Source organism: Mustela lutreola, chromosome 3 (genome assembly GCF_030435805.1).
Source record: "Mustela lutreola isolate mMusLut2 chromosome 3, mMusLut2.pri, whole genome shotgun sequence".
NCBI classification, from domain to species: Eukaryota; Metazoa; Chordata; class Mammalia; order Carnivora; family Mustelidae; genus Mustela; species Mustela lutreola.
In genome coordinates, this window is record NC_081292.1 from 198452311 (window position 1) to 198480046 (window position 27736).

Below are 27736 nucleotides of genomic sequence, written 5' to 3' on the forward strand. Positions count from 1 at the left end.
ACTGGAAAAGCTGTTTCTCTATACTTGCCTTCTTTTCAAAAATCTTTTCAAATACATGTAATTAAAATTTAAGTCAGTCTTAAAACATAAAATTAATTTGTTTGTTTTATTTATATTTAAAAATATTAGCTAGCATTTTGGATGTCTAAATATTATATTTTGCAAAATCCTTTTCTTGATTTTATTTAAATCATAGTCTATGTTGAGATTTAAAGATTATTTCCAACAAGAGCATTTGAAGTTATATTCTTCCAATATGGAATATCCTCCAAATGGAGGATAGGAAGGGCTAGTAATAATAGAAAAGGAAACTTACTAAATACAAATGTAGTACATTGGTGAAATAATAATAAATTTAATGATACAGTGTATTGAAAAATATGTTGATATGGGCACAAAATTCTTATAGCTAGTAGATTGGTCAGTTTTTATATGTAGTCTGTACATAGAGATTAAGGTTTGGGTCCCATTGATTCAACAATGCAAAAATTAATACTGAGAATTTATTTTTAAAATATACATGTATATATGCATCAAAAACAAAAACACAGTGACAGCCAAAAGAATGGAAATACCTAATGCACTTTATTTTTCTTTTAGCTTCTGGAGCCTGTCTGCCACCAGCTGTTTGAGCTCTATCGTAGCTCTGAAGTTCGACTTAAGAGGTTCACACTGCAATTCTTGCCAGAATTGATGTGGGTTTATTTACGGCTCACGGTTAGCCGAGACAGACAGAGTAATGGTTGCATTGAAGCACTTCTGTTAGGAATTTATAATTTGGTAAGTTGAAAATGATAGTTTGGGAAATTTTAAGTATATTTTATTTAAAGTCTTCTGAGGTAATACTTTAATACTTATAGGCACCTGGGAGGCTCAGTGGGTTGAACATCTGACTCTTGATTTTGGCTCAGGTGATGATCTCAGGGTCATGACATCAAGCCCCACGTCTATGATTCTCTCCCTCTCCTGTTGTCCCTCATCTCCTCACTTATGTACATGCACTCTCTGTCTGTCTCTCTCAAAAAAAAACCAGACACCAAAAGAATACTTAACAAAAAATATGAATTGAGAGGTTTACTGAATAATTTATTTAAGTTAATATAATTGAGTCTAGAGAGACTTAATAAGTATTTGCTGATAATGGTATTTTATAAAGTAGGTGAAATTATAGAATTGATAGTGTTAACATTTTGTGACTTTAAGTTTCTTTATTTGACCAATGTTTCTGAATGTGCTGTGTTTAAAATTTTTGAAATTATTTCTAATAATCATTTGATAATATATGTTTTTGATACTTTACTGTTTGAAACTCTTTTTCTAAGAGAGTCTTAATTACCATAAACCTTATTCTTCAAGTGTCCAGTTAGAACATTGGTATTGAAATTCCTGCTCTTTTTCTCTGTATTCAGCACTCATGGTAAATAAGCACACCACATAATAAAATTAAGTTTACTAGTTGAGAGGTAATAAAGAACCTCACTAAACATTGAGTCTCCCAGTAAATAAATATTCTTCTATACCACTGCTTAGTCTTCAAAGTATTATCCCTTAAAAAGTCATTAGAAAACATTTCTCTCACTGTAACATATATCTGGAGGAAGCAGTATGGCCTTTGGAATCACTTGTATTTTGTTTAAAACCAGACCTAGCCATTTATTGGCTGCATTAAATTTGGGCATGCTACTTAATATCTTTACTTAAGTTGCCTCATCTGTAAAACAGAAATAAAACATTGTTAGTTGAATTAAAAACAAATAGAATCTGCATGTTGCCTGAGGAATTTAATAAATGTCATTAGCAGCAGCAGTAGCAGTAGTAGTAGTAGTAGCATGAAAATTAAGGGTGAGTTTTTTTAACATGTAAAACTAGTCTAGGTATAAAAGTCTGTTTCTAACTTGCCTGATTGTTTTTTTCTTTTAAAGCAGGAAGTTTAGGGGTGCCTGGGTGGCTCAGTTGTTAAGAGTATGCCTTTGGCTTGGGTCATGATCCCAGGGTCCTGGGATTGATCCCCGCTTAGGGCTCCCTGCTTGGTGGGAGGTCTACTTTTTCCTCTCCCACTCCCCCTGCTTCTGTTCTGTTTGTCTCTCTTTCCCTCTGTCAAATAAATAAATAAAATATTTAAAATAAATAAATAAAGCAGGAAATTTGTTTCAGATATTACCCACTCCTTTAGTGTTTAGCACGGCACTTAATAGATGTTTATTGATTTAATAATTAAATTTAGTGTATGCTGAAAATTTAGTTATCCTTTAATTTGTTAGTGTACTAAAATCACTAGTGGGACAAATGAAGCAAATATTTTTATAGCAGAATACTAACAAGTTCTTGACAGTACTTGTTGGTGCTATGGTTTAATTATCTTTTAGCATTTTAGAAATAGGTACTATAAAGTAAATGCTCAGTTATATCTCAGAAGTGTAACCAGGCTTCCTTCTTCTGTTTTCCTTTCTGTCTGTGTTCTCTCTCCCCTGTGGCCCACTGGGTTTCTTTCATATATTTCTTTCTCCTCCTGCCCTCCCCAGAACTTCTCCCTTGCTTCACATAGCCCCAGGGGAAGTTTTATATTGCCCTCAGCTTAAACAAATTTCAGAACATCCTTCTTCAGAGATATATGTAAATATAAATTAAAATTATTTGGTTTAATTTGAAATTTAGGAATAAAAATTAAAGTTTTATTGCCTAACTTAAATTAGGTCCATTCACCTTACTGTAGACTTCCTCTACAGCCCAAATGTGGTAGTAACTAGTTTGACTATACAGTCGTAAAATGACCTCCCTAAGGAATTTTTAAACCCATTTTCCTGCCAAAATTGGAGGTATGGCCATTGTTCACATATAATTGGTACTCTTCCTGTGACATATTAAACTCAGAAATGAGTCCTACAGGGACTCATGGGTTTGTGTTTTGTTGACGAGTTTTTATTGTTGTTTCTTCCTTTTGTGTTGTGTAACTGCTCAGGCTCTCTCTAACTTCTAGGTACACTGTGGGGGGCAGCCTTCTCTCTCTGGGTTTTATGTTAATTATGTATACTAATAAGAGTTGTCAAAAAAACAGACTAATATGAGGCAGTGGAGAAAAGGAGTGATGCCAGAGGATTTCAGCCCTCTATTTGCTAGCGTCTGTAGGCAGATCTTTATTGATACCTGTAGAAAGCTGGAAGTGCCAGAGACTGTAGAAATGAAGGACACCATTGTCCTTTTCATTGAATGATAAAATGCCTTTCTTTTTTTTTTTTTAAGATTTTATTTGTCAGAGAGAGTGAGCACAAGCAGGGGTAGCAGCAGTTAGAGAGAGAAGCAGGCTCCCTGCTGAGCAGGGAACCCGATACAGGACTTGATCCCAGGACCCAGGGGTCATGACCTGAGCCAAAGGCAAACACTTAAATGACTGAGCCACCCAGTTGTCCCAGATAAAATGCTTTTAAAAGAAAGCACAAGAAATTTTTTGCAGTTCAGTAGAAATTACCTAATTATGAACTTAATCTCAGGGACTAATATTCATTATGTTAATATTTAACATAATTCAGGTCATTAGTCTTTTGCTAAATAATTGTGACAGTTTCTTTTAGTTGGGATTCATCCTGTGTTAAAATATTAATGTTTTTCTCATTTATAAGTGTATTTCTTGGCTAAAACATATAATCTGTTTTGACTCAGATCTAATCACTTAATCTCCCTGTCCTGTCTGTATATTTAACATGAAAATTGATTTGTGTACCTGCTTCATGTCTTTGTTGTCACATTGCATTTGATTTAGCTATAGTATTGTGCTCCATATCTCTCAAAGGGTAACTCAACTACTAAACTGTGTAAATTTGATTAGAAAAGATACACTAGGGTAGTAATAGTCTTTTTTTTTTTTTTTTTAAGATTTTGTTTATTTGTCAGAGAGAGGGTGTAAGCACAAGCAGGGGGAGTGTCAGACAAGGGGAGAAGCAGACTCCCCACTGAGCAAGGAGCTCAATGTGGGACTTGATCCCAGGATCCTGGGATCATAACCTGAGCCAAAGGCAGATGCTTAATCGACTGAGCCACCCAGACACCCTAAGCCTGAGTATTTTTATACTAGGTTTGATGAAGAGTGGAAAGTTGTGGGAAAATATGATGGGACATAAAGGGAATGATTAAGGGTAAACTTGGGAGAAACTTAGTAAGGCCTATTTGTTTGGATTCCTCTTAAAAGTTTTTTGTTCTTCAGAGAAAAGGATGCATCTTTCTTCTTGGGGGGCACCTCTCAAATGAGGGTCTTTTTTTTTTTTTTAAAGATTTTATTTATTTATATGAGAGAAGATGGGAGTGGGGGGTAGGGCAATGGGAGAGGAAGAAGTGGGCTCCTTGCTGACCAAGGAGCACCTCCCCCTCCCATGCAGGCTCGATGCAGGCTCCATCCTGGGGCTCCATCCTAGCACCCTGGGATCCGGACCTGAGCCGAAGGCAGATGCTTAACCAACTGAGCCACCCAGGTGTCCCTATTCTTTATATACTGCTGTTTCTAAAAATTTTCCTTAGTTGCCAATGACATATTGGGTAAATTAAGAAAGAAGTTATTATTTTCTACAATATAGTCCTGTGATTATTTATCTTTGTATATTATTTTTTAACTATAGGAAATTGCTGATAAAGATGGAAACAATAAAGTTCTATCTTTTACTATCCCTTCTTTATCCAAGCCTTCAATATACCATGAGGTAAGTAAGATTAGAAAGGTAGAATTATTTAAAATTATATTGAGTAAGAGAGGAAAGTCAATTTTTTACCAGAGATAAATGCTCCTAACACATCTTTATGAATTTGCTTTTTTTAAAGTAGTTGTTTATAACTAGTGATCTAAAGCCAAGCTCTTATCAAGAGAGGTAGAAAGTAATTGTTGGAAAAATTTTCCTCTAGTTCTTGTTTCTTTCTTATTCTCCCACTGCTGTCATTTTCACTTTTTTATTAGTCTTTTATGAATTCTTAAAAGTATTCTCTCAGTTTTTAAAAGCCTCCCATAATTGGAAGTTTGTTTTAGATTAATTTTTTTATTATTTTTTAGGAAAATGTCTACTTAGAAGGATATTAACACTATAACTATTTATATATATATAATTGTAGCTATTCATTAACATTATACATTATACTTCTGAGTTTTGCTTATATTTATTTGGTTGAAGAAAGAGAGAATACTAATAATCACATAGGTAGGAGACTCCTGTTGAACTGAAATCCCAGATCTAAGGGTGTATGTTTATATTTAAGGATATATGTTATGAATCAAGTTTCTGGTGTATAGTGACCTTTAGTGTATAAAGTATAAGGAAAGCATTTAAAGAAACTTTACCAGTAATTCAAAAATTATATTCCATTTTCTTACTAACAGTACCAGACAGTGTCCAGTTGTCTTACAGCTCCATGCAGCTATTTATTTTCTTAATTAATTCTCCTGGGACTTCATTTTGTATTAGAAATAGAATGCCTCCAATAGAATGGGCTTGTTTTAGCATAGAATATTTCTGAGTCATAGATTTTAATTAAGTTCTGTGTATCATGTTATGTAATAAAATGGAGGATAGTGAAACAGTTATGAATGGATGCTTCTGACCTCAGAAACATGAAATCAGTTATGTCACTATTAAACATTTGATTATAGTCTTCATTATTGTTTGTGTTAAATAACTCTGTGCTTTTCTTTTTTCTTTCAAGTTTTGATTTTAACTCCAGTTAGTTAACATACAGTGTTACTAGTTTGAGGTGTACAATATAATGACTCAGCAGTTCCGTACTGCCCCCAGTGCTCGTCATGATGAGTGTACTCCTTAATCCCCTTCACCCATTTAACCCATGCGCCTTTCTTTTTCATTATTGAATGGGATTAATAAGAATATCCACCTACCTGAAGTTAGACAAACTACAGAATTTAAATGCACAGTCTCAGAACTGCTGTGTGCTCTGGTGTACAGACAAAATTGATCTATTTGAAAAAAATAAAAAATAACGAAAGTGGTATATTTGTAACCTTCAGTCTTTCCAGCAACTTTTCTTATTCTTTGTCCTAAATATAGATTGATCCTGTAATCTTTCAAAAAATAAAGCAGTATATTTTTAGTTTATATATTAAATATAATTTCCAAACAGGACTATAGAATGTATGCAATTGAAAAATGGAAAGGTTTTGAACAAGAAATGGGCTCCATGTTAAAGCAAAATTAAATATCCTTACATGATACAGATTTTTACTTCATTTTAGAGATACTGTGTCTCTTAAAGATACTTTATCTTTTTTTTGTAGCCCTCAACAATTGGATCCATGGCTTTGACAGAAGGGGCTTTGTGTCAGCATGATCTCATCAGGGTTGTTTATAGTGATCTTCATCCTCAAAGGGAAACATTCACTGCACAAAACCGGTAATGGTCAAAACTATAGACCGTAATAATTATTAATCTGCGCTTAATAGTTAACTCTAATTATTTTGGTTCAGGTTTGATGAGATAAGAGGCAAGGGGTTTAAGATGTCATACTAGATAAAATCTTTAAAAAAATAAGATGTCCTAATAGTGAAATACTTTATAGTGGTTAAGTACCTGTCCATCTAATGCATGGTACTGTGTATGATCATCTTGCATAAGGTAATGTAAAAACTGAAACTGGGCATAAAGTCAGCTAAGCCAAGGTTTGTTTTCTAGCACTACAGCTTAGAAGCTTGTCCTCTCAGGCAGTGTACCTACTTTCTACACTTTGCTTTCTTCATTGCAGAATGGGTGAATGAGAGTACCTACCTTCCTGAAGTTAGATAAACTGCAAAGTTTGAATGCATGGGCCCCAACTGCAGGTTTGGGGAGTTCCCATAACCACTCCTAGGTTTGATAACTTGCTAGGACTCGAAACTCACTGAATGAAAGCTGTTATATTCAGAGTTAAGGTTTATTACAAGGAAAGGATATGGATTAAAATAAGCCAAAGGGAGAGATGCATAGGACAGAATCTGGAGGGTTCCAAATGCAGAGCTTCTGTTGTCCTCACCCATGGAGTCAGGATGCACTGCCCTCCCAGCATCAGCATGTGACAGTATGGCTAGAGTTAGGTTCAGTGTCCAAAGTTCTCACTGTGCTCCATTATTGTAGGTACGACTGATTAGACTGATTGCTTGCAAGGTTGATCTCAGCCTCCCCGTTGGTTGAAGCTGTATGACCCATGACCCACACTAAATCACATGGTGGTTTGTTGGTTGTTAGTTTGTTTCAAAGATTTATTTACTTGAGAGAAAGAGAGAGCACACGCACGGGGTTGGGGGTGGTGTAGAAGGAGAGAGAGAGAAAAAATCCTAAGCAGACTCTTCGCTGAGCACTGGGCTCAATCCCAGGACCCTGAGATCATGACCTGAGCCGAAATCAGGAGCTGTCCACTTAACCAGTCAACTGACTGAGCCACCCAGGCACTCCATGGTGGTTGTTTTTAGTGTGGCTAGTCCTTACCCTGAACAAAGACACTTCTGTCAGGTATGACATAGGTTTCTTCCTAGCAAGGGGGCAAAGGCCAGACTTCTTTGGGCAAAGCCAAATTCTTTACTATACAAATAATGCCTTGGCTTTTTTTTTTTTTTTTTTAAAGATTTTATTTATTTGTTTGACAGAGAGAAATTACAAGTACACTGAGAGGCAGGCAGAGAGAGAGAGAAGGAAGCAGGCTCCCTGCTGAGCAGAGAGCCCGATGCGGGACTCGATCCCAGGACCCTGAGATCATGACCTGAGCCGAAGGCAGCGGCTTAACCCACTGAGCCACCCAGGCGCCCCAATGCCTTGGCTTTTGACCTGGGCTCTTTTAAACAAAAACAATTATGTTTACCTGGGCATCTACTTTTAGTATAGCATTTCTGTGACAGATAACAGACATCAGTATGATCCTTATGAATGTGCCCAACATTTGAAGAGCCAGTGTATGTTAGGAATAGATCTGAAGAAGCAATTAATTTGTTTTATAAAGCCACTATGTACATTTTCATATTTTTGTATCATTTTGATTCTTTCCCACCCCATCCTATCCCTCATCTACTACTATTTGTACCTTACGATCAACTTGAGCAGAAATACTGATCATAGAAATTAGCTGATGATAAAACTAGGTCCAGTCCCTCAAGCCAGTCATTTTCTTAGCATTCATCCTAAGGAGGCTTTAACTCAATTTTCTAGTACATTAATATGAGCATTAAAGCTTACCAACTGGGATGCCTGGGTGGCTCAGTTGGTTAAGCGGCTGCCTTCGGCTCAGGTCATGATCCCAGCATCCTGGGATCGAGTCCCACATCGGGCTCCTTGCTCCGCAGGGAGCCTGCTTCTCCCTCTGACTCTGCCTTCCACTCTGTCTGCCTGTGCTCGCTCTCATTCACTCTCTCTCTGACAAATAAATAAAATCTTTAAAAAAAAAAAAAAAAAAAGCTTACCAACTATGCTAGTGTTATAGTGTATCACAGAATGGCAGTAGGTATGACCTGAAGAATGAGTCAGAGACACTGGCACATAACTGAAGTCACAGTCATTAACTCTTGTTGCAGTTTGTTCTTATCTCAGGTTACTACAATGTCTCGTAGAACAGTGCCACTCAGATTTGCAGGCTTCTGTTCAACTTCATCAGGTTTAAAAGCAGGAGTGGTCTCGCCAACAAATGGTTTCATCCTTTTAAGAATCTGACATGGGGGGGGGCGCCTGGGTGGCTCAGTGGGTTAAAGCCTCTGCCTTCGGCTCAGGTCATGATCCCAGGGTCCTGGGATCGAGCCCCACATCGGGCTCTCTGCTCAGCGGGGAGCCTGCTTCCCCCTCTCTCTCTGCCTGCCCTTGCGTACTTGTCATCTCTGTCTGTCAGATAAATAAATAAAAAATCTTTGGGGTGCCTGGGTTAAGCTGCTGCCTTCGGCTCAGGTCATGATCTCAGGGTCCTGGGATCGAGTCCCGCATCTCTGCTTAACAGGGAGCCTGCTTCTTCTCTCTCTCTCTCTCTGCTTGCCTCTCTGTCTACTGTGATCTCTCTCTGTCAAATAAATAAATAAAATCTTAAAAAAAAAAAAAAAGAATCTGACATAGGGGCGCCTGGGTAGCTCAGTGGGTTAAGCATCTGCCTTTGGCTCAGATCATGATCCTAGAGTCCTGGGATCACCCCTGTATCAGGCTCTCTACTCAGCAGAGAGCCTTCTCCCTTCCCTTGTTCTGTGCTCTTGCTTGCTCTCTCTCTCCCCTCTCTCAAATAAATAAAAATAAAATCTTTAAAAAATTTTTTTTATTTATTTAAAAGATAGCATGAATGGGGGGAAGGGGAAATGGGACGAGCAGATTCCCCACTGAGCAGGGAGCCTGACTCGGGCTCGATCCCAGGACTCTGAGATCATGACCTGAGCCAAAGGCAGAAGCTTAACCTGCTGAGCCACCCAGGCGCCCCTCTAGGTAGACCCATTTTTTTTTCTTTCTTTTCAGCAGAACAGTATTCATTGTTTTTGCACCACACCCAGTGCTCCATACAATTCATGCCCTCCTTAATACCCACCACCTCCCACCCCCTGAGGTAGACCCATTTTTTATTTAGAAACTCATGTCTTTTAGATGGGAAAATTTTCTTGAATTGTTTTGTTAATTAGTTCAGCCTCTCCATTTTATCTGATCTATTATTTGTCTCTTTTTATTTCTTTGGTCTTACACTATCTGTCTTCTGGTGGTTTTATTATTTGGATGTTAGAACTCTTGGAGTGGTCCTCTTTTCTCTCCGGTCTGCTGTATTTTTTTCCACTTGCTTTATTTTCTATATTTCCTCAACTTCATCCACCAATCTTCTTGAGTTCTTAATTTTTGACATTATATTTTGTATATCTAGCTTTTTTGGTTTTCTAAGTGTTCTTTTAAAATAGATCCTAGTTGTTGTTTTCCCCAAAAACAACGTGTCTCATATTTTTGAGACTATTAATGATAATTTACTTTGTTTAAAGTTTTTTTGTTTTTTTGTTTTTTTTTTTAATTTACATACCTGACAGAGAGCAAGAGAACACAGCAGGGGGAGCAGGAAGCAGTAGGAGAGAGAGAAGCAGGCTCACTCTAAGCAGGAAGCCCAACACAGGGCAATCCCAGGATCCTGGGATCATGACTTGAGCTGAAGGCAGATGCTTAACTGACTGAGCCACCCAAGCACCCTATTGAAAGTTTTTCCCCCTTTTTGTATTTCTTTATTTTGATCTCATTTTCATGTTAGTGGGGTTCCTCGGATGTCTGATAATCTTCCCCAGACATCCCCGGAAGATGAAGGAAAGGAAATAAAATATGCACAGCTCTGACCTTGTGAGTAGGGACAGTAACCGTAAACTTCACTGAGCCATTCTGTTGGAGAACTTCCCAAATCTCTGCCTCTTAAGGTGGTCAAATTCCTGAGAGAAAACTCTTTCTGGTCTCTCAGAGGGCTTGCCTAGCATTCTGGTGGCCAAGAAGGGAAGAAGAGCTTCAGGTTTTTGGGTTTTTTGTTGTTGTTGTTGTTGTTTAAAGATTTTATTTATTTATTTGACAGACAGATCACAAGCAGGCAGAGAGGCAGGCAGAGAGACGAGAAAGCAGGCTCCCCTCAGAGCGGAGAGCCCGATGTGGGGCTCAGTCCTGAGCTGAAGGTAGAGGCTTTAACCTACTGAGCCACCCAGGCACCCGAGGTTTCAATATCCAGTAAGAAATATTTAATTTTACTATTTTCAGTATGGTATATCTTCCCCCAACCTTCACTCCAAACCACAATTGTGCTTGATGGTTCTCAAGTAGAAACTTCTTTTATCCTTTAAAAAAATAAATCTTCAGTAAATTTTACAGCATAGAGGAGAAGAGATCTGAAAATATGACTGCTTCCAAGTCGGACTTTCAACTCAGTTTTTAACTTTTGATTTTGAAATAATTTCAGACTTACAAAAAATGTTTCAAAAATAGTACAAAGAGTTTCCTTTTACTCTTTACCACCTATGGGAGGCTTTTTAGAAGAACAACTTTCCTGGGTCATGCCCTCAAGATTCTAATTGGGTCAATCTGGGTTGAGGCACAGGAATATATCATTCCAGAATACCCTTAAGTAAGTAACAGTAGTGTGCATCCAGGTTAAGGAATCACTTCCTTAGAGACTGTATAGATTAAGAAATCTTTACTGGGGACACCTGGGTGGCTCAGTCAGTTAAGCATCTAACTTCAGCTCAGTTCATGGTTTGGGGTTCCCTGCTCAGGCCTAGGCTCCCTGCTAAGCAGGGAATCGGCTTCTTCCTCTCCCCTCTGCTCCTTCCCCCTGCTAATGTGTACACGTGCGCTCTCTCTTTCTTTGTCTCAAATAAGAAAAAATATCCCTGGTTAAAAAAAAAGAAGAAGAGAGGGTGCCTGGGTGGCTCAGTGGGTTCAGCCTCTGCCTTCAGCTCAGGTCATGATCCCAGGGTCCTGGGATCGAGCCCCACATCGGGCTCTCCGCTTAGCAGGGAGCCTGCTTCCTCCTCCCTCTCTGCCTGCCTCTCTGCCTACTTACGATCTCTGTCTGTCACATAAATAAATAAAATCTTTCCCAAAAAAGTAATAAAAATAAATAAAAAAAGAAGAGAAATCTTTACTCATTAAATAAAATCATTTATTCATTTAATAAAAGTTTATTGAGCAGTTATAATGTATTAGACACTGTGCGCGACACTAGAGATAGAGGTGATAAATTAGTAAAGTTGCTTGTTATTAAATAGGTAAAACAGCAGTTAAGACAAAGATAATGATTCCCTGCCATAAATGCTGTATCTAATACACATTAGATACACAACAAAGGGATCTCTTCCCTTTAGTCAGGAAAATTAAGAATGATATTGTGTCTAAGTTAAGAATTTGAGCCAACACTTGAAATCTAAGCCAGAATGTCCTAAGTGAAAAATTAAGTTCTAGTAAGAAAGGGCAGCCTCCATAAAAGCAAGGAGTTATGAAAAGTTATGATATATTCAAGGAGTGGTAAGAAGATTGAGGTAGTATGGTGTATGTGGTAGGCAGTGGAGGGAAGTAAGGTTGGAGAGGTAGGTTGAGGGTGGATTTTATATTTTTAAAAGATTTATTTACCTATTTTTAGAGAGTACAAGGAAGAGGGCAAGGGAGAGAGAACCTCAAGCAGACTGCGTGCTGAACACGGAACCTGATATAGGGCTTAAGCTTACTACCCCAAGGCTGTGACCCAAGCCAAAATCAAAGAGTTGGACGCCCAACCAGCTGAGTTGGCACAACTCAGTCCAGGCACTCACAACCAGTCCAGGCACCCCAAGGGTGGATTTTAAAGGCCTTCTATGCCATGATGAATTTGGATTTTATCATGTAGTCAATGGGAACAGTGAATTATTGTAATAAGGAGTCATCTGTTCAAGCACAATGGTTTATTTTTGGTTGAAGAAAATCTAAATGGTAGCAAGGAATGTGATCTTTAATAAGGAAAATGAAAACAGAAATCATTGAGGAGGATATCACAGCAATCTGATTGAGAACTCAGGAAGGTCACTATTATGTACATTCTTGTTATAACTACCCAACAAAGAAATCAGTTTCCAGTAGAAATAAAATTTTCCTTTGTTTTATTTTTTTCTAGGTTTGAAGTCTTGAGTTTCCTCATGTTGTGTTACAATTCTGCTATTGTGTATATGCCTGCTTCATCTTACCAGTCTCTTTGTCGGATGGGCTCCAGGTGAGAAGAATAATTATCATCAGCTTTCATATTAATTTATTTGACAAATAGTTATTGAGCACATATTCTGTGGTTAAGTGTTGTTCTAATTTGTTGTGATATAACAGTAAACAAAACTCTGGAAGCTTACATTCCTGTAGGAAGCCTTATCATCCCTCATGTATCATGACTTTTGAAAATATTTCAGCATTAAAAAAGTATTTTCTAGCTGAACATCAATCCAAGATGTTGTAAATTTAGGGTGGTTGAGTGATACACCTAATCACTGCCTGTATGCCAAGTTTTATAAATCACTTTGAGTGTTTTGAATAAATAGTCCTATATATGGAGAAAGTCTAAAGGAATGTGAATTTTTTCATTTATGTATTTCACAAATAACAATGCTTTGGATAAGATTAGCAATAGCACCAATTATCTTTATGTCTCATTTGTATTTGTGTGTTCTAGTCTTTCCTAAATCAGAATTTCTAATAATTTGGACAGAGCTAAGCTGAGCTGAAAAGTAAACATCCACTATAGGAAAAAAAAGTTAAGTAATATAAATTAGTTTGGAGTCAGTAGCATTTGAGTTAGAGAATTTCAATTATTGAAGGAACCTTTAGTTCATTCCGTCCAGTTGTTTTTTTAAATTAACATATAATGTATTATTTGTCGCAGGGGTATGGGTCTGTGAATCATCAGGCTTACACATTTCACAGCACTCACTGCAGCATATGCCCTCTCCAGTGTCTATAACCCAGCCACCCTATCCCTACCCCACCACCCACCAGCAACCCTCAGTTTGTTTTGTGAGTTTAAGAGTTTATTATGGTTTGTCTCCCTCTGGATCCTGTTTCATTTTATCCTTCCCTACCCCCCAGAACCTCCTGCCCTGCCTCTCAAATTCCTCATATCAGAGAGGTCATGTGATAATTGTCTTTCTCTGATTGTCTGATTTCGCTTAGGATAATACCCTCTAGTCACTTCCATGTCGTTGCAAATGGCAAGATTTCATTTCTTTGGATGGCTGCATAGTATTCCATTATGTATATATGTACCACATCTTCTTTATCCATTCATCTGTTGATCATCCCGTTGATTTTTACTTGAGGAAACTGAGCCCCTCAAAAAAGGTCAAATGCTGTTTAGTTTCCTATTGCCTCCTAACAGGTTGCCACATACCATGAACTTAGCAGCTCACATAGTGTGTATTTATTATTTGCACAGTTTCTGTGGGTGAGGAGTATAGGCATGCATTAGCTGGGTCCTCTGCTTGGGGTATTAGAAAGCTGTGGTTAAGGTGTCAGTGAGAAGTGCAGTTTTGTCCGAGGCTCAGTTGAGGTGTTTATATGCTTTTGTTAACAGAACTCAGTTCTTTTAGTTGTAGGTTGGCTGTCTGCTGAAGGCCAGCCTCAGTTCTTTGTCTTCCCAGCATAGGCAACCTACAATGACTCCAGCTTTTAAGACCTGGCAGTACAATCTTGTTATATAACATAATCATATAATCATGTACATGTAGTCATGGAAATCCCATTATGTTTGCCATATTCTGGCTGGAAGCAAGTCACAGTTCCCACGCATACTCAATACTAGGGGATATACAGAGTATGAATACCAGGACAGAGGGGTCATAGGGATTCATGGCCACCCTAGGAGATTGTCCACCCATAAATGCTTTGTTCAAGTTCATGCTGTTGTGTTAACTGGGAAGAGAATATGGTCCTATTTATAATAAAACTGTTTTTGCTAATTGGGGAAAAGCCAATTTAATTAGCTAAAAGTTTGGTTTTATTGATTCTCTTAAAATAGCTGTATTATTTTCACTTGCCTATGATAACATGATGAATGACTAACAGAATTTTTGTCTCTAACCTGGTTACTGTTATCAAGAGAGTACTCTATTTAAGCAGTTAGGTCTATAAGGGACTCTTGTTGATTCAGTAAAACAAAACCTGCCAAATCTATAATTTTTGTGGTACTTAATAGACTTTTAAAAAATAGATTTTCTTAATAGGAAAAATGATGATAGAGTTTAGTGATCCTCCCACTTTTGTTCATATATCCCATAAAGAATTTTAAAAATCTGTATAGCTCTCACACATTTTAAGTTAACATTTAAATTTTTCATTTTATCTTAACTAGTTGCAAATGGTATGATTGCTAGTATGTAAATATTGACATAATAAAATAATTGCTAGGTTAGTATTTTAAATGTGTATAATGTAAATACCAACCACCATCCATATGAAGAATAGGTGAACAGGCTTTGAATAGTCTGACATTATATTATTTCTTTTTCTCCTTGAAATTGAATTCCCTACCACTTTACTCACATTTTATCTTAATGCTATATTATGCTTTACAAGTCTTTTTTTTTCTTCTTCAATTTAACCATTGTTGTAAGTTTTATTTGTACCTTTGGGGTTTTTTATGGGTTTTTTGGTTGGTTTGGTTTGGTTTGGTTCGGTTAGTGTTTTTTTAAGTAGATTCCACATCCAACATGGAGTTTGAACTCACAACCCTAGGATCAAGAGTCACATGGTTTGCTGACTGTGCCAGCCAGATGCCCCTGTGCTTCCAAGTCTTTTATTGATCTTTTCATTGTATATTTCTGCTACAAAAATATATATGTAAATTGAGATTTTAATCTTATTTATTTATTTATTTGACAGATAGAGATCACAAGTAGGCAGAGAGGCAGGCAGAGAGAGAGGGGGAAAGCAGGCTCCCCGCTGAGCAGAGAGCCTGATGTGGGGCTCAGTCTCAGGACACCAGGATCATGACCTGAACTGAGGGCAGAGGCTTTAACCCATTGAGCCATCCAGGTGCCCTATAAATTGAGATTTTAAAAAAATTTCCAGAGGGGCACATGGGTGGCTCAGTGGGTTAAAGCCTCTGCCTTCGGCTCAGGTCATGATCCCAGGGTCCTGGGATCGAGCCCCACATCAGGCTCTCTGCTCATCGGGGAGCCTGCTTCCCCCATCCCCGCCTGCCTCTGTGCCTACTTGTGATCTCTCTCTCTCTCTCTCTCTCTCTCTGTCAAATAAATAAATAATTAATTTTAAAAATTTGAGATCATAGTGCACTAAACATTGAAAAATTTCTTTGGACTCACCATTATAATTTTTCAAACAAATTAATTGATTAAAATAATATAGGTACATTAAACTTTTGATAATTACTCAACATAACTTTTTTAGAAGCATCTCTTAATGAGATGAAGACAAAGAATTGTGGCACTTTAATTTAAAAATGGCCTCACTGGGCTCCTGGCTGGCTCAGTTGGTATAGCGTGCAACTCTTGATCTTCGGGTTTTGAATTCAAGCCCTATGTTAGGTATAGAATTACTTAAAAATAAAATCTTTTAAAAAATGGCCTCATAGACATCAGGTATTTTGAAATGTCCCTTTATTTGTTTTGAGATTTCTGTATCTCCCACTCATTCATCCTGATGAAATTTGGGATGTATAAAAGTTATACATTTTTAAGAGGGAGAAGATGACAGACACACCTATTTGAGAAAAATTATTGCTTTTATTGATACAGTTGTTTAGAGTGTATACTTTGTGAGGGCACAGATTTTACTTTTATCTTTTTGCCTGTTGATAACTATCTGCCTAGGCCCAGGACAGTGACTGGTACATAAGCGGGTAGTCAATAAATATGAGGAATGAATAACTGAATGAATGAATTTATGAAAGGAAAAATGTTTAATGAATCAGGAAGTCACACATGGCAAATGCCGTATTTTCCTAGGGTTTGTGTGAGTGGGTTTCCACGGCAACACGAAAAGCACTGGAAAGAACTCTGTGGTCGAATAGTATTGGATCCTGAATTCATGGTGCAACTTCTCACAGGGGTTTATTATGCCATGTAAGTAGATAGACTATGAAACTGAGTGAATTCTTGTAATGTTTGGAAACTTACTGTTTTTCTTTTTCCTTATCAGCTGCACAACACTGAATCTTGTTCCATGGTGGACCAGTTATCTTCTATTTCCAATATGTATTCCTTTTAGTATTTTTTTAACGAATATATACTTGTTAGTTGAAAGCAGTATGATGATGATTAAAAACAGTTTTTGAATTGAGATATAATTGACATATAAGACTGTTAATTTTGGGTGTGCAATATAATGATTAGATAATTTTATGTTGTGAAATGATCACCACAATAAGTTTAATTAGGATCCACACTACGTATAGTTAAAAAATTTTTTCTTGTGATGAGAGCTTTTTAAGATTTTTTTAAAAAAATTCATTTGTCAGAGAGAGAGCACAAGCAGGGGAGAAGCAGGCTCCCCGTTGAGCAAGGAGCTTGATGCAGGACTTGATCCCAGGACCCTGAGACCATCACCTGAGCTGAAGGCAGATGCTTAACCTACTGAGCCACTGAGAACTTTTTAAGATCTACTCTCTTAGCAACTTCAAATACACAGTACAGTATGGTTAACTCTAGTTACCATACCGTATATTACATCCCCAGACTGATTTATTTTACAACTAGAAGTTTGTACCTTTTCACCACTTTCACTCTTTATACCACCCCCACCCCCACCTCTGGCAGCCACCAGTCTGTTTTCTGTATCTGTGATTTTGGGTTTTTTTTCTTTCAGATTTCACATATAAGTGAGCTCTGATAGTATTTGTCTTTCTGTTTGACCTACTATACTTAGCATAATGCCCTCGAAATCTGTCTGTGTTGTTGCAAATGGCAGGATTTCTTTCTTTTTTATGGCTAAATAATACTCATGTGTGCTTGTACACAATTTATTTTCTTTATCCATTCATCTGTCAGTGAACACTTGTTGTTTCCATGTCTTGGTTACTGTAAATAATGCTGCAGTGAATGGACTGCAGATCTTTTAGAGTTAGTGATTTTGTTTCCTTTGGATGTATACCAGAAGTGGAATTGCTAGATCATACGGTAATTTAATTTTTAATTTTTTGAGGGACCTGTATACTGTTCGCCATACTGTCTATACCACTTTACATTTTCACCAGTAGTGCACAGGATTTCCTCTTTCCACATCTTCGGCATCACTTATTTCTTGTCTTTTTGATAAAAGCCATTCTTACAGGTATGAGATAATATCTCGTTGTGGTTTTGCTTTGCATTTTCCTGATGATTAGTAATGTCAATTACACTTTCATGTACTTGTTAGTCATCTGTATGTGCTCTTTGGAAAATGTCTATTTGGGTCCTCTGCCCATTTTTTAATCAGAATATTTTTTTAAGTGTTAAGTACTACAAGTTCTTTATATATTTTGGATATTGACCCATTATTGGATATATCATTACAAATACTTCTCCATTAGTAGATTGCCTTTTTTGTTTTGTTGGTGTTTTCCTTTTCTGTACAAAAGCTTTTTTATTTTGGTGTAGTCCCAGTAGTTTATTTTTGCTTTTGTTTCTCTTGCCTGAGGAGAGTCACAGGAGAGTGTTGCTAAGGCTGGTATCTGAGAAATGACTGCCTTTGTTTCTTCTTAGAGTTTTATGGTTTCAGGTCTCACATTTAGGTTTTTAATCCATGTTAGGTTGATTTTTGTGTGTGATACAAAATAGGGGTCCAGTTTCATTCTTTTATATGTAGCTGTTCAGTTTCCCAATACCATTTATTGAAGAGACTCTCCTTTCCTGCTTGTATAATCTTGGCTCGTTTGTTGTAAATTCACTGACCATGTATGTGTGGGTTTATTTCTTGGCTTCTGTTCCATCTGATCTACCTGTGTTTTATATGTCAGCCCTATACTATTTTGATACTATAGCTTTGTAATATAGTTGAGATCAGGAAACGTGATGCCTCCAACTGTGTTCTTTTTTCTCAAGTTTATTTTCGTTATTCAGGGTCTTATGTGGTTCCATACAAATTTTAAGATTATTTCTATTTCTGGGAAAAATACCATTGGAATTTTGATGGGGATTATTGTGAATCTGTATATTGCTTTGGGTAGTATGGACATTTTAACGTTATTATTTCTTCCCGTCCATGAGTACACAATCTCTTTCCATTTATTTGTGTGTTTTCCTATTTCTTTCATCAGTGTCTTTATGAAAACTTCAGTTGTACAGTACATGATCTTTCATCTTCATGTTGAAATTTATTCCTAGGTGTTATTTTAATGCAATTGTGAATGGAATTTTTTTCTTAATTTCTCTTTCTAATAGTTTACTATTAGTGTATAGAAATGCCACAGATTTTTTGTGTATTGATTTTTCTGTTCTGCAACTTTACTGTATGTATTAGTTCTAATCGTTTTTTCGTGACATTGTTAAGGTCCTGTAAATATCATATTATCTGCAAATAGAGACAGTTTTACTCTTTTCTTTTCTTTTTTTTTTTTTTAAAGATTTTATTTATTTATTTGACAGAGAGAGAGATTACAAATAGGCAGAGAGACAGACAGAGAGAGAGATGAGGAGAAGCAGGCTCCCTGCTGAGCAGAGAGCCCAATGCGGGACTCGATCCCAGGCCCCTGGGATCATGACCTGAGCCGATGGCAGAGGATTAACCCACTGAGCCACCCAGGTGCCCCATAGTTTTACTCTTTTCTATTCTGATTTTGGTGCTTTCCCCTCGCCCCTTTGGCCTAATTTGCTCTGGCTAGAATTTCTAGTACTATGTTGAATTTTTAGAAGTGGGAGAGTAGGCATCCTTATCTTGTTCCTGATCTTAGAGAACCTTTCAGGTTTTCACCACTGAGTATGATATTAGCTGTGGGCTTGTCATATATGACTTTTGTTATGTCAGGATATGTCCCCTCTACACCCACTTCACTGAGTTTTTATCATGAATAGATGTTGAATTTTGTCAAAAATGTTTTTTTCATCTGTTGAGATATATGCCTTTTATCCTTCATTTTAAAATTTTATTTTATTTTATTTTATTTTTAAAGATTTTATTTATTTATTTGACAGACAGAGATCACAAGTAGGCAGAGAGGCAGGCAGAGAGAGAGAGAGAGAGAGAGAGAGAGAGAGAAGCAGGCTTCCTGCGGAGCAGAGAGCCCGATGCGGGGCTCGATCCCAGGACCCTGAGATCATGACCCGAGCCGAAGGCAGCAGCCCAAACCACTGAGCCACCCAGGCGCCCCTGAATTTTAAAATGGTATATCATATTGATTGAATTGCAGATTTTGAACCATACTTGCCACCCAAGGGTAAATCCCACTTGATCATCGTGTATAATCTTTTTAAAGTATTGTGGAATTTGATTTGCTTATATTTTGTTGAGGATTTTGCATCTGTGTTCACCAGGGATATTGGCCTATATTTATTTTCTTGTAGTGTTCTTGTCTGGTTTGGTATCAGGATAATGCTGACCTTGAAAAATGAATGTGGAAGTGTTCCCTCCTCTTCTATTGTTTGGAAGAGTTTGAGAAGAATTGGTACCGATTCTTCTTTAAATGTTGATAGAATTCACCTGTAAAGCCTTCTAGTCTTCTGGACTTGTGTTTGTTGGTAGGTTTTTGGTCAGTGCTTCAGTTTCCTTACCAGTAATTGGTCCATTCAGATATTCTGTTTCTTCATGATTCAATCCTGCTAGGTGGTATGTTTCTAGGAATTTATCCTTCTTCTACGTTGTCCAGTCTGTTGGTGTATAATTGTTCATATTCCTTTTAGTACTTTTAAAAGTAGCCAAAATACAACTAGTCAATAAATTGGAGTCTGGAAATTGGTCAGGCTTTCTTTCTGGAAAACTGTCTTTCTACATAGTTCATAACATTTCTACATAGTTCATCTACATAGTTTATAACAAGTTTCCATGAATGCATTTAAGTAGATTACCCTAAATATCAACACATGATAAAAACTAGTTTGTGAAGAGACATTTGTAAACAATTTTAAACATTAGTATTTGAAATCTTCCCTCTGTTGTTTTTGTGTGTGCCGTTTTTTTGTTTGTTTGTTTGTTTGTTGTTTTTAAGTATGCTCCACACTCAATATGGAGCCCAGCTGGGGCTTGAACTCATGACCCTGAGATCAAGAGTTGAGCTATTACCCGACAGAGCCACCCAGGGTGCCCTTAACAAAAGTGGGATAGTTTAGAAATGAAATAATGCAAAACTTAATGTGAAAATCTCATTTTAGAACCAAAATAGTAGGACTTGAAACAATGAAAACGTTATTGTTAAATATTAGAATTTGCTAAAGGTAATAAACAGTTGGCTTCTCCACAGGTATAATGGGCAGTGGGACCTTGGCCAAGAAGTCCTTGATGACATCATTTATAGAGCTCAGCTAGAACTCTTTTCTCAACCACTGTTGGTAAGTTATTGTATTTATTCTTTATTAAACATACCTGTGCCTGAAAGCGGCACTAGTGAGTGAAAATATTCAGTATATAACATATGAGGCAATCTAAATCATTGAGGGAGAAAGGTTTATTCCATAACAATTGGTTAACTGTTGGAGATAAAACAAAATTGACTTAGATGCTCTACTACCACATATAAAAATAAAAATAAAGTTCAGATAAATTAAAGAATTAAATGTTTTAAAATCCTTTAAGAAAAGAAGGAGGAAAAGGTTAGAAGCATTTACTCAAATTTCTAAAGATGGAAGGATTTTCTAAGCTTAAGTGATAGGACAGGTCACCAAAAAAGGGTTGGATTCTTTTTTTTTATCAAATCAGCATCTAAATTCAAAACCTCCAGTTTGGGTTTTTTTTTTTAGACCTCCAGTTTTTTAATTTATTTTGTTCTTTTTTTTAAAAGATTATTTATTTGTTTATTTGACAGAGAGATCACAAGTAGGCAGAGGCAGGGAGAGAGGGAAGGAGGCTCCCTGCTGAGCAGAGAGCTCCATGCGGGGCTGGATCCCAGGACCCTGAAATGACCTGAACAAAAGGCAGAAGCCTAATCCACTGAGCCACCCAGGTGCCCTAAACCTCCAGATTTTTTAAAAACAAAATTAATATGAATTGCAAAAACTGAGAAAAAGATTCTCAATAGGCATGACAAGAAAGCCAATTAATATTTTGTTCTAAATAAAAAGATTTTGTACTCTTCCACAAAATAAATATATTTCTAAAAAAAATCTGTCTATTACCAGTAGCAGTATAACACAACTCTGAACATTCCTTTGCAGAAGCATTTCAGTAATGTGTTTTTTTTTCTTTAATCTGCCACCTCATGTCTAGCAACACATCCCAGAAAACTACTTTGAATTTTTTAAAATGTATTATAAGCACAACATTAGTGTTATTTCTAATTGCAGAGGAATCGAAACAGAAGGTGTTTCACAGCAGAGAATGATTATGTTTACTTGATGAAATTCTATATTCAAAAATTTTGTACTAAAGAGAAATGCTAGCTTATGTTAAGTGGTCAAGCAGTTTACAACTATTTTTTAATCTGGACAAGACAGAAGCAACATACAAAGGCTTACGGTTATCTTGGTGGTTCAACTCTGGATGGTTTTTCTTTGTAAGTTTTTTATTTTCTAAGGTTTTTATAGTAGTACAATGGTATTTTAAGAATATTTATGTTTTTTCATTTGTAAACTTTTAAGAGTACAATTTTTTAATCAAGTTTATTTCTAGATTTTAATTGCAATTATATTAGTTTACACTTTTTTAAAAGATTTATTCACTTATTTCAGAGGGAGCACAAGCAGGAGGGTCAGAGGGAGAGGGTGATGGATTTTCAGGCACACTCTGTGCTGAGCGCAGAGCCATGAGATTGTGACCTGAGCTGAAACCAAGAGTTGGGCACCCAACCAAGTATGTCACCCAGGTGCCCCAAGAGTACAAGGGTTTTTTTTGTTTTGTTTTAAAGATTTTATTTATTTATTTGTCAGAAAGAGAGCACAAGCAGGCAGAGTGGCAGGCAGAGGCAGAGAGAGAAGCAGGCTCCCCAGTGAGCAAGGAGCCTGATGGCAAGACTCAATTCCAGGACCCTGGGATCATGACCTGAGCCAAAGGCAGTGGCTTAACTGACTGTGCCACCCAGGTGTCCCCAGGAGTACAAGTTTTAAAGCCATTTTCTTTTTATTGTTTTTTATACTTTAACTATTAATTTATTGAGGTAGCATTTATAATAATTTGTTAAACAACACTCCTTTCTTAAAATCTAGCGCAGGTGATAACAGCTAAAATAGTTGGCACGTAGAGAAACAGGCTTCATCTTTATTCCTGATGAAAGCTAAATTGAAAGACTTACCTCCCCACCTCTTGGTCTGTATGTTGGAACAGCCCTCTGGAGAAGTTTGAGTTGGCAGAGCTGGCACACTTGTCCAGGTTGCTGCATTTTACTTGTCCTTTCCAAGTGGAGAGGAAAGGAGAAAGTTCTTCAGCTCAAGATCTTTACTAGATTAATACTACCCAATTAAGAAACATGCATCAGTCAATGATAGTTACTTTCCAGCCAGATATTTTCCCTTTTTTGTGGAGGGAGCAGAAAGCAAAATCCCAGACATGTTCAGGGAAAATTTCTCCTTTTGGAAACAAAGGAGTGGAAAGAAGGCTAATTTCGTTTTAAGATTAATAAAATTTTGCATGTTATTTTTCATTTGAAGAATCAGAAACGTCTAAATTTTCTTTAGCAGGGTTCAGATGTTAGATAATTTTTCTTTCTTTGGAATGCCTTTTCTCTTTGAAGATTTTGTTTATTTACTTGACAGACAGAAATTACAAGTAGGCAGAGAGGCAGGCAGGAGAGAGGAGGAAGCAGGCTCCCTGCTGAGCAGAAAGCCCAGTGTGGGGCTCGATCCCAGGACCCTGGGATCATGACCTGAGCCAGAGGCAGAGGCTTTAACCCATAAGCCACCCAGGCACCCCAGAATGCCTTCTGTCTTTGAAAGTGAACAAGTTTAAGGAATCTGTGGGGTATGTGACTCCAAATTTTAAAAGTAAATTCTCATCTTAAAAGCCTGCCTGAAGGAATACAGAACAGGGTGTGTGGGTGGCTCACTTGATTAAGCTGTCTCTCTTTTTTTACTTTTTTTTTAAAGATTTTATCTATTTATTTGGCATACAGAGATCACAAGTAGGCAGAGAGGCAAGCAGAGAGAGGAGGAAGCAGGCTCCCTGCAGAGCAGAGAGCCCAATGCGGGGGCTCGATCCCAGGACCCTGGGATCATGACCTGAGCCGAAGGCAGAGGCTTTAACCCACTGAGCCACCCAGGCGCCCCTTGATTAAGCTCTCTTGATTAAATGTCCAATTCCTGATTTTGGCTCAGGACATCAGGGTTGAGATTGAGCCCTGTGTCTGGCTCACGTGCTGGGCATGGAACCTGCTTAAGATTCTCTCTCTCTCTGCCCATCTCCCCCAGTAAAAAACAAAAACAAAGGAACAATGGAGGTACCTACTTTTCTAACACATTGTGTACTTTTATATTTTACAGTACCATTTTATATACATACTCAAAAAAAATCATGGAAACGTGAAGTGTAAAATAAGCATAAATTATGTATTTGGTGTAAATATGTATAGACTTTATATTATATTTTAGGTTGCCAATGCCATGAAGAACTCATTACCATTTGATGCTCCTGATTCTTCACAAGAAGGCCAGAAGGTACTTAAAGTGGAAGTCACTCCAACAGTGCCGAGGATTTCTCGGACTGCGATTACGACAGCTTCAATCCGTCGTCATAGATGGAGGAGAGAAGGTGAGTAGACAATTCCTATGGCCCGTTCATGGATTCTAGCAAATTTATCACTGTTTTTATAAACCAAGTTAACACATGATTTTTAGTACTCTGTATAATTAAAGTAAAATTTAATTTTTAAATATAGTGCTAGAAATGTGTTTAAATGCCTGCATTTATTTTGATACAGATACTTTTTTTTTTTTATAAAGTAGAAAGATGTTATTTAGACTGCTCTGGGAATGTTAAAACAAAAAATAAGATCAAGTTAATTTTTGTCTTTTTTTGAACTAGGAATAAGAATAGGGAAGAAATTTCTTTAAGCCTTTATCGTAATGGGAAAAAGGTGCATGTATGAGCACTGTTGGAAAAAATCATATAACTGACCAAACCAATAGTGAAATACAAGCTATCTATAAAAGAGTTGATTATTGTATTTTCGATCTTTATCTTTGTTTTTCCTTTTTTTGGAGGTGCTGAATCCAGCAGTATTTCATAGGCATATGGTACTTGAATAGTCAAGCTGTCTTGCCTAAGATCTATTAATTGCCACTTTAATGATCCCTATTTTCCTGTGCTATTCATTTGCGAACCTCACATTGTTCATCTGCCGCCTTATGTGTGTGCATGCTGGGCACACACATGTAACTATATAAATAGTGTTTGTGTTTTTATCATATCCATATATACATTCTCTTATCTGCCTGGGTCAAAATGCTCAGAAAAGAATAGAGCAGCACAAAAGCACTAAAATTTTATATGTTGAATCCCAGATGGCTTTGACTTCTCAAACGAGGCTGACTCGAGTATTCCTGGCTCCCCGATCCAACACGGCTCCACTGACCTAGGGATCAAACGTGTTCAAGAGGGGGAGGTGCTGGTGCGCAGGACCCCTGAGCACGGCTCACCGGAGCCCAACTCAGCAGCAGCCACAACAGAGGGTAGGACAGAGATGAGGAGGCAGAAGTCAGTGAGGCAGTTGCTGGAGAAGGATCCTGGCTCTCTATCCCCAAGCAGAACATCTTTTCATTCTAGTGTGTGTTTCCTCTATCCTAGGGTGTATTAGCTCCTCCTTGCAAAGCACACCTCCCCATATGCCTAGCGCCAGGTCAAGTACGATCTTTAGTTACCATTTGTGCTGGCCTAGAGTCTGCATTCTGTGTAATCAAAGAGCAGCTTGGCATGGCTACTAACAAGGCAGAGGCCTGTCTCCAAAAGGTCTGCAAATGCTTGGGATTTTTTCATTACTGAGCATGTTTATTCTAACATTAGGAAAGGAAAAATGCACCCAATGGACATGAGCCTTTAGTCAATATAAATTGATTTCAATTATATAATAATTTATTCCTTAAAAATACATGAAGAAAGTTTTAAAACATAAATACATTATCTTTGAGAAATTGGATTAAAGTGGAGCTGGCCGATTTATCTCTAATTCCAAGTTGGTCAGTTAACAAGAAGTTACTTCTTTGACAGAGTAAACCAATATTTATCACTTTTTATAATCTGTAGGTCAAGTTACTTGGGTCTGATTAACGAACTACTAGCTTCTTCCCTCTATAAATATACTATACTGGTCCACACTACATTTTGTCATTTATTGTAAATAATGATTGTTTTCTATAGCTCTCAAACAGAGTTGAAATATATTAGAGTTCAGGTATCCTACTAGATCCTTGTTTCTACAATGTAGGTATCTCAAAATGAGAATTTTTTTTTTATCCCCAAATCACTACCACTACCACCACCACCATCACCACCACTATCTGTAAAAGAATACTTCTCTCCAACAGAAAACTATTTATTTGCTGTTTTACATGTGATGCCCATAGGAGTTGACTTTGTGAAAGAGCGAACTGTGGCCTAATGGTTTTTCATTATTTAATGTATTGCTACTATAGAAACTTCATACTAATTAATAAAATATAGCCAATAGTTTAAAAATAGGTTATATATTTTTACATAAGACCAAACATACATGAAGCAGTTACCTTCCACCTTAAGGAAGTATCTTACTCTTTGGTGCATTGGAAATTTGAGCATGCTCAGTAAGAATCTAAATCTACCTTCTGTTCCCTTGCCCATTGCCCACATTGACCTTAACTTCATTTAACAGTGTTGCATGTGCATGATCTAGGGACGCAAAGGAGTTGATGCTGTTTTACAAGATCCTGTGAAAGATGTAACCCTCCCTTTTCATTTTCTGTCTTTCTCTGAGGTAGTCAGAAGGCATAAAAATAAGTATATGAATAAATGCCAAACCCAGAGTTGGCCTAAATTGAACAAAAGCCTGTTTCTCAACATTCCTGGTGACTAAATGAGCCTCTTGCTATATCCACTACCATTATTAGAATGTTGGATTATTTGTGCTAAATGTAGTACTATGTTATGATAATTAAGATTTGATAAAATTCTAGAGTGTGGGATTAGGTTGAAACATTTCTTCCAATTCATCAAAAGTTAAATAGTTTGAAAAAGGAACCAAAATAATAGTTCTTTTAAAATATCCTATTAAGGGGCACCTGGGTGGCTCAGTGGGTTAAAGCCTCTGCCTTCAGCTCAGGTCATGATCCCAGGGTCTTGGGATCAAGCCCCTTATCGGGTTCTTTGCTCAGCAGGGAGCCTGCTTCCTCCTCTCTCTCTGCCTACTTGTGATCTCTCTCTGTTAAATAAATAAAATCTTTAAAAAATAAATAAATAAATAAAATATCCTATTAAGGGGTGCCCGACTGACTCATTGGTAGAGCCATGCAACTCTTGATCTTGGGGTTGTGAGTTCAAGCCCCACATTGGGTGTAGAGATCACTTAATAAAATCCTTAAAAAAATAAAAAGTAAAATATCAAATTTAATATTAAAATACCATATTTTAATATCTCCTATCACTCATAAAAATTTCAGTTTGTGAGGGTGGGGTATCACCACAAGGAAGAAGGAGTAGTTTCTTTCAGTGTGTTTAAAATTTCTCAAAAATACTTTTACTTTTAATCTGGATTAATTGTATCATTAAATCAATATTAATAGGAGCTAAATTTATAAGGAAAGGCTAACTGAAAGAAAAGTTCACTACAGGGGTGCACGGTGGCTCAGTTGGTTGAGCACCTGGCTCTTAATTTTGGCTCAGGTCATGATCTCAAGGTCCTGAGAACGAGCTCTATATCAGGCTTCCCATTTCGTGGAGAGTCCGCTTATCTCTCTCTCTCTCCTTTTGCCTCTCCCTCCACTCACACACTTTCTCTTTCAAATAAATAAATCTTTAAAAAGAAAGAATGAAACTAAGTTCATTAAAGATCCTTTTTTGTTATCTTCCCTATAGATCATGAGTAGTAGTATCACCCAGGGAGAAAATTAGAAAGGAAAAAAAAGTTGTAAGACATAATTGCCTTTTTATTCCTTGAGGTTTTTTAAATGGAAGGAAATTACTAAAACCTATGAAAAGTTTTAGTGATTCTGAAGTCAGCTGGAGCTTTTGTATTGACATTAATATTTGG

At 37.1% G+C, this 27736-nt stretch overlaps 1 protein-coding gene across 12 annotated transcripts in view; it reads left to right on the plus strand.

Moving 5' to 3' along the window:
• HYCC2 (hyccin PI4KA lipid kinase complex subunit 2) overlaps nucleotides 1-27736 on the plus strand; it is a 73236-nt gene that overhangs the window by 38226 nt on the left and 7274 nt on the right. For 10 of the 12 annotated variants that reach the window (XM_059168440.1, XM_059168439.1, XM_059168445.1 and 7 more), the window contains 8 exons: nucleotides 601-780; nucleotides 4608-4688; nucleotides 6266-6381; nucleotides 12578-12673; nucleotides 16410-16526; nucleotides 20834-20921; nucleotides 24108-24267; nucleotides 25020-25187. In XM_059168440.1, the coding sequence (XP_059024423.1) occupies nucleotides 601-780; nucleotides 4608-4688; nucleotides 6266-6381; nucleotides 12578-12673; nucleotides 16410-16526; nucleotides 20834-20921; nucleotides 24108-24267; nucleotides 25020-25187 (1006 nt within the window). The remainder of the gene's footprint in view (nucleotides 1-600; nucleotides 781-4607; nucleotides 4689-6265; nucleotides 6382-12577; nucleotides 12674-16409; nucleotides 16527-20833; nucleotides 20922-24107; nucleotides 24268-25019; nucleotides 25188-27736) is intronic. The other 2 variants (XM_059168449.1, XM_059168448.1) reach the window with 2 other exon arrangements.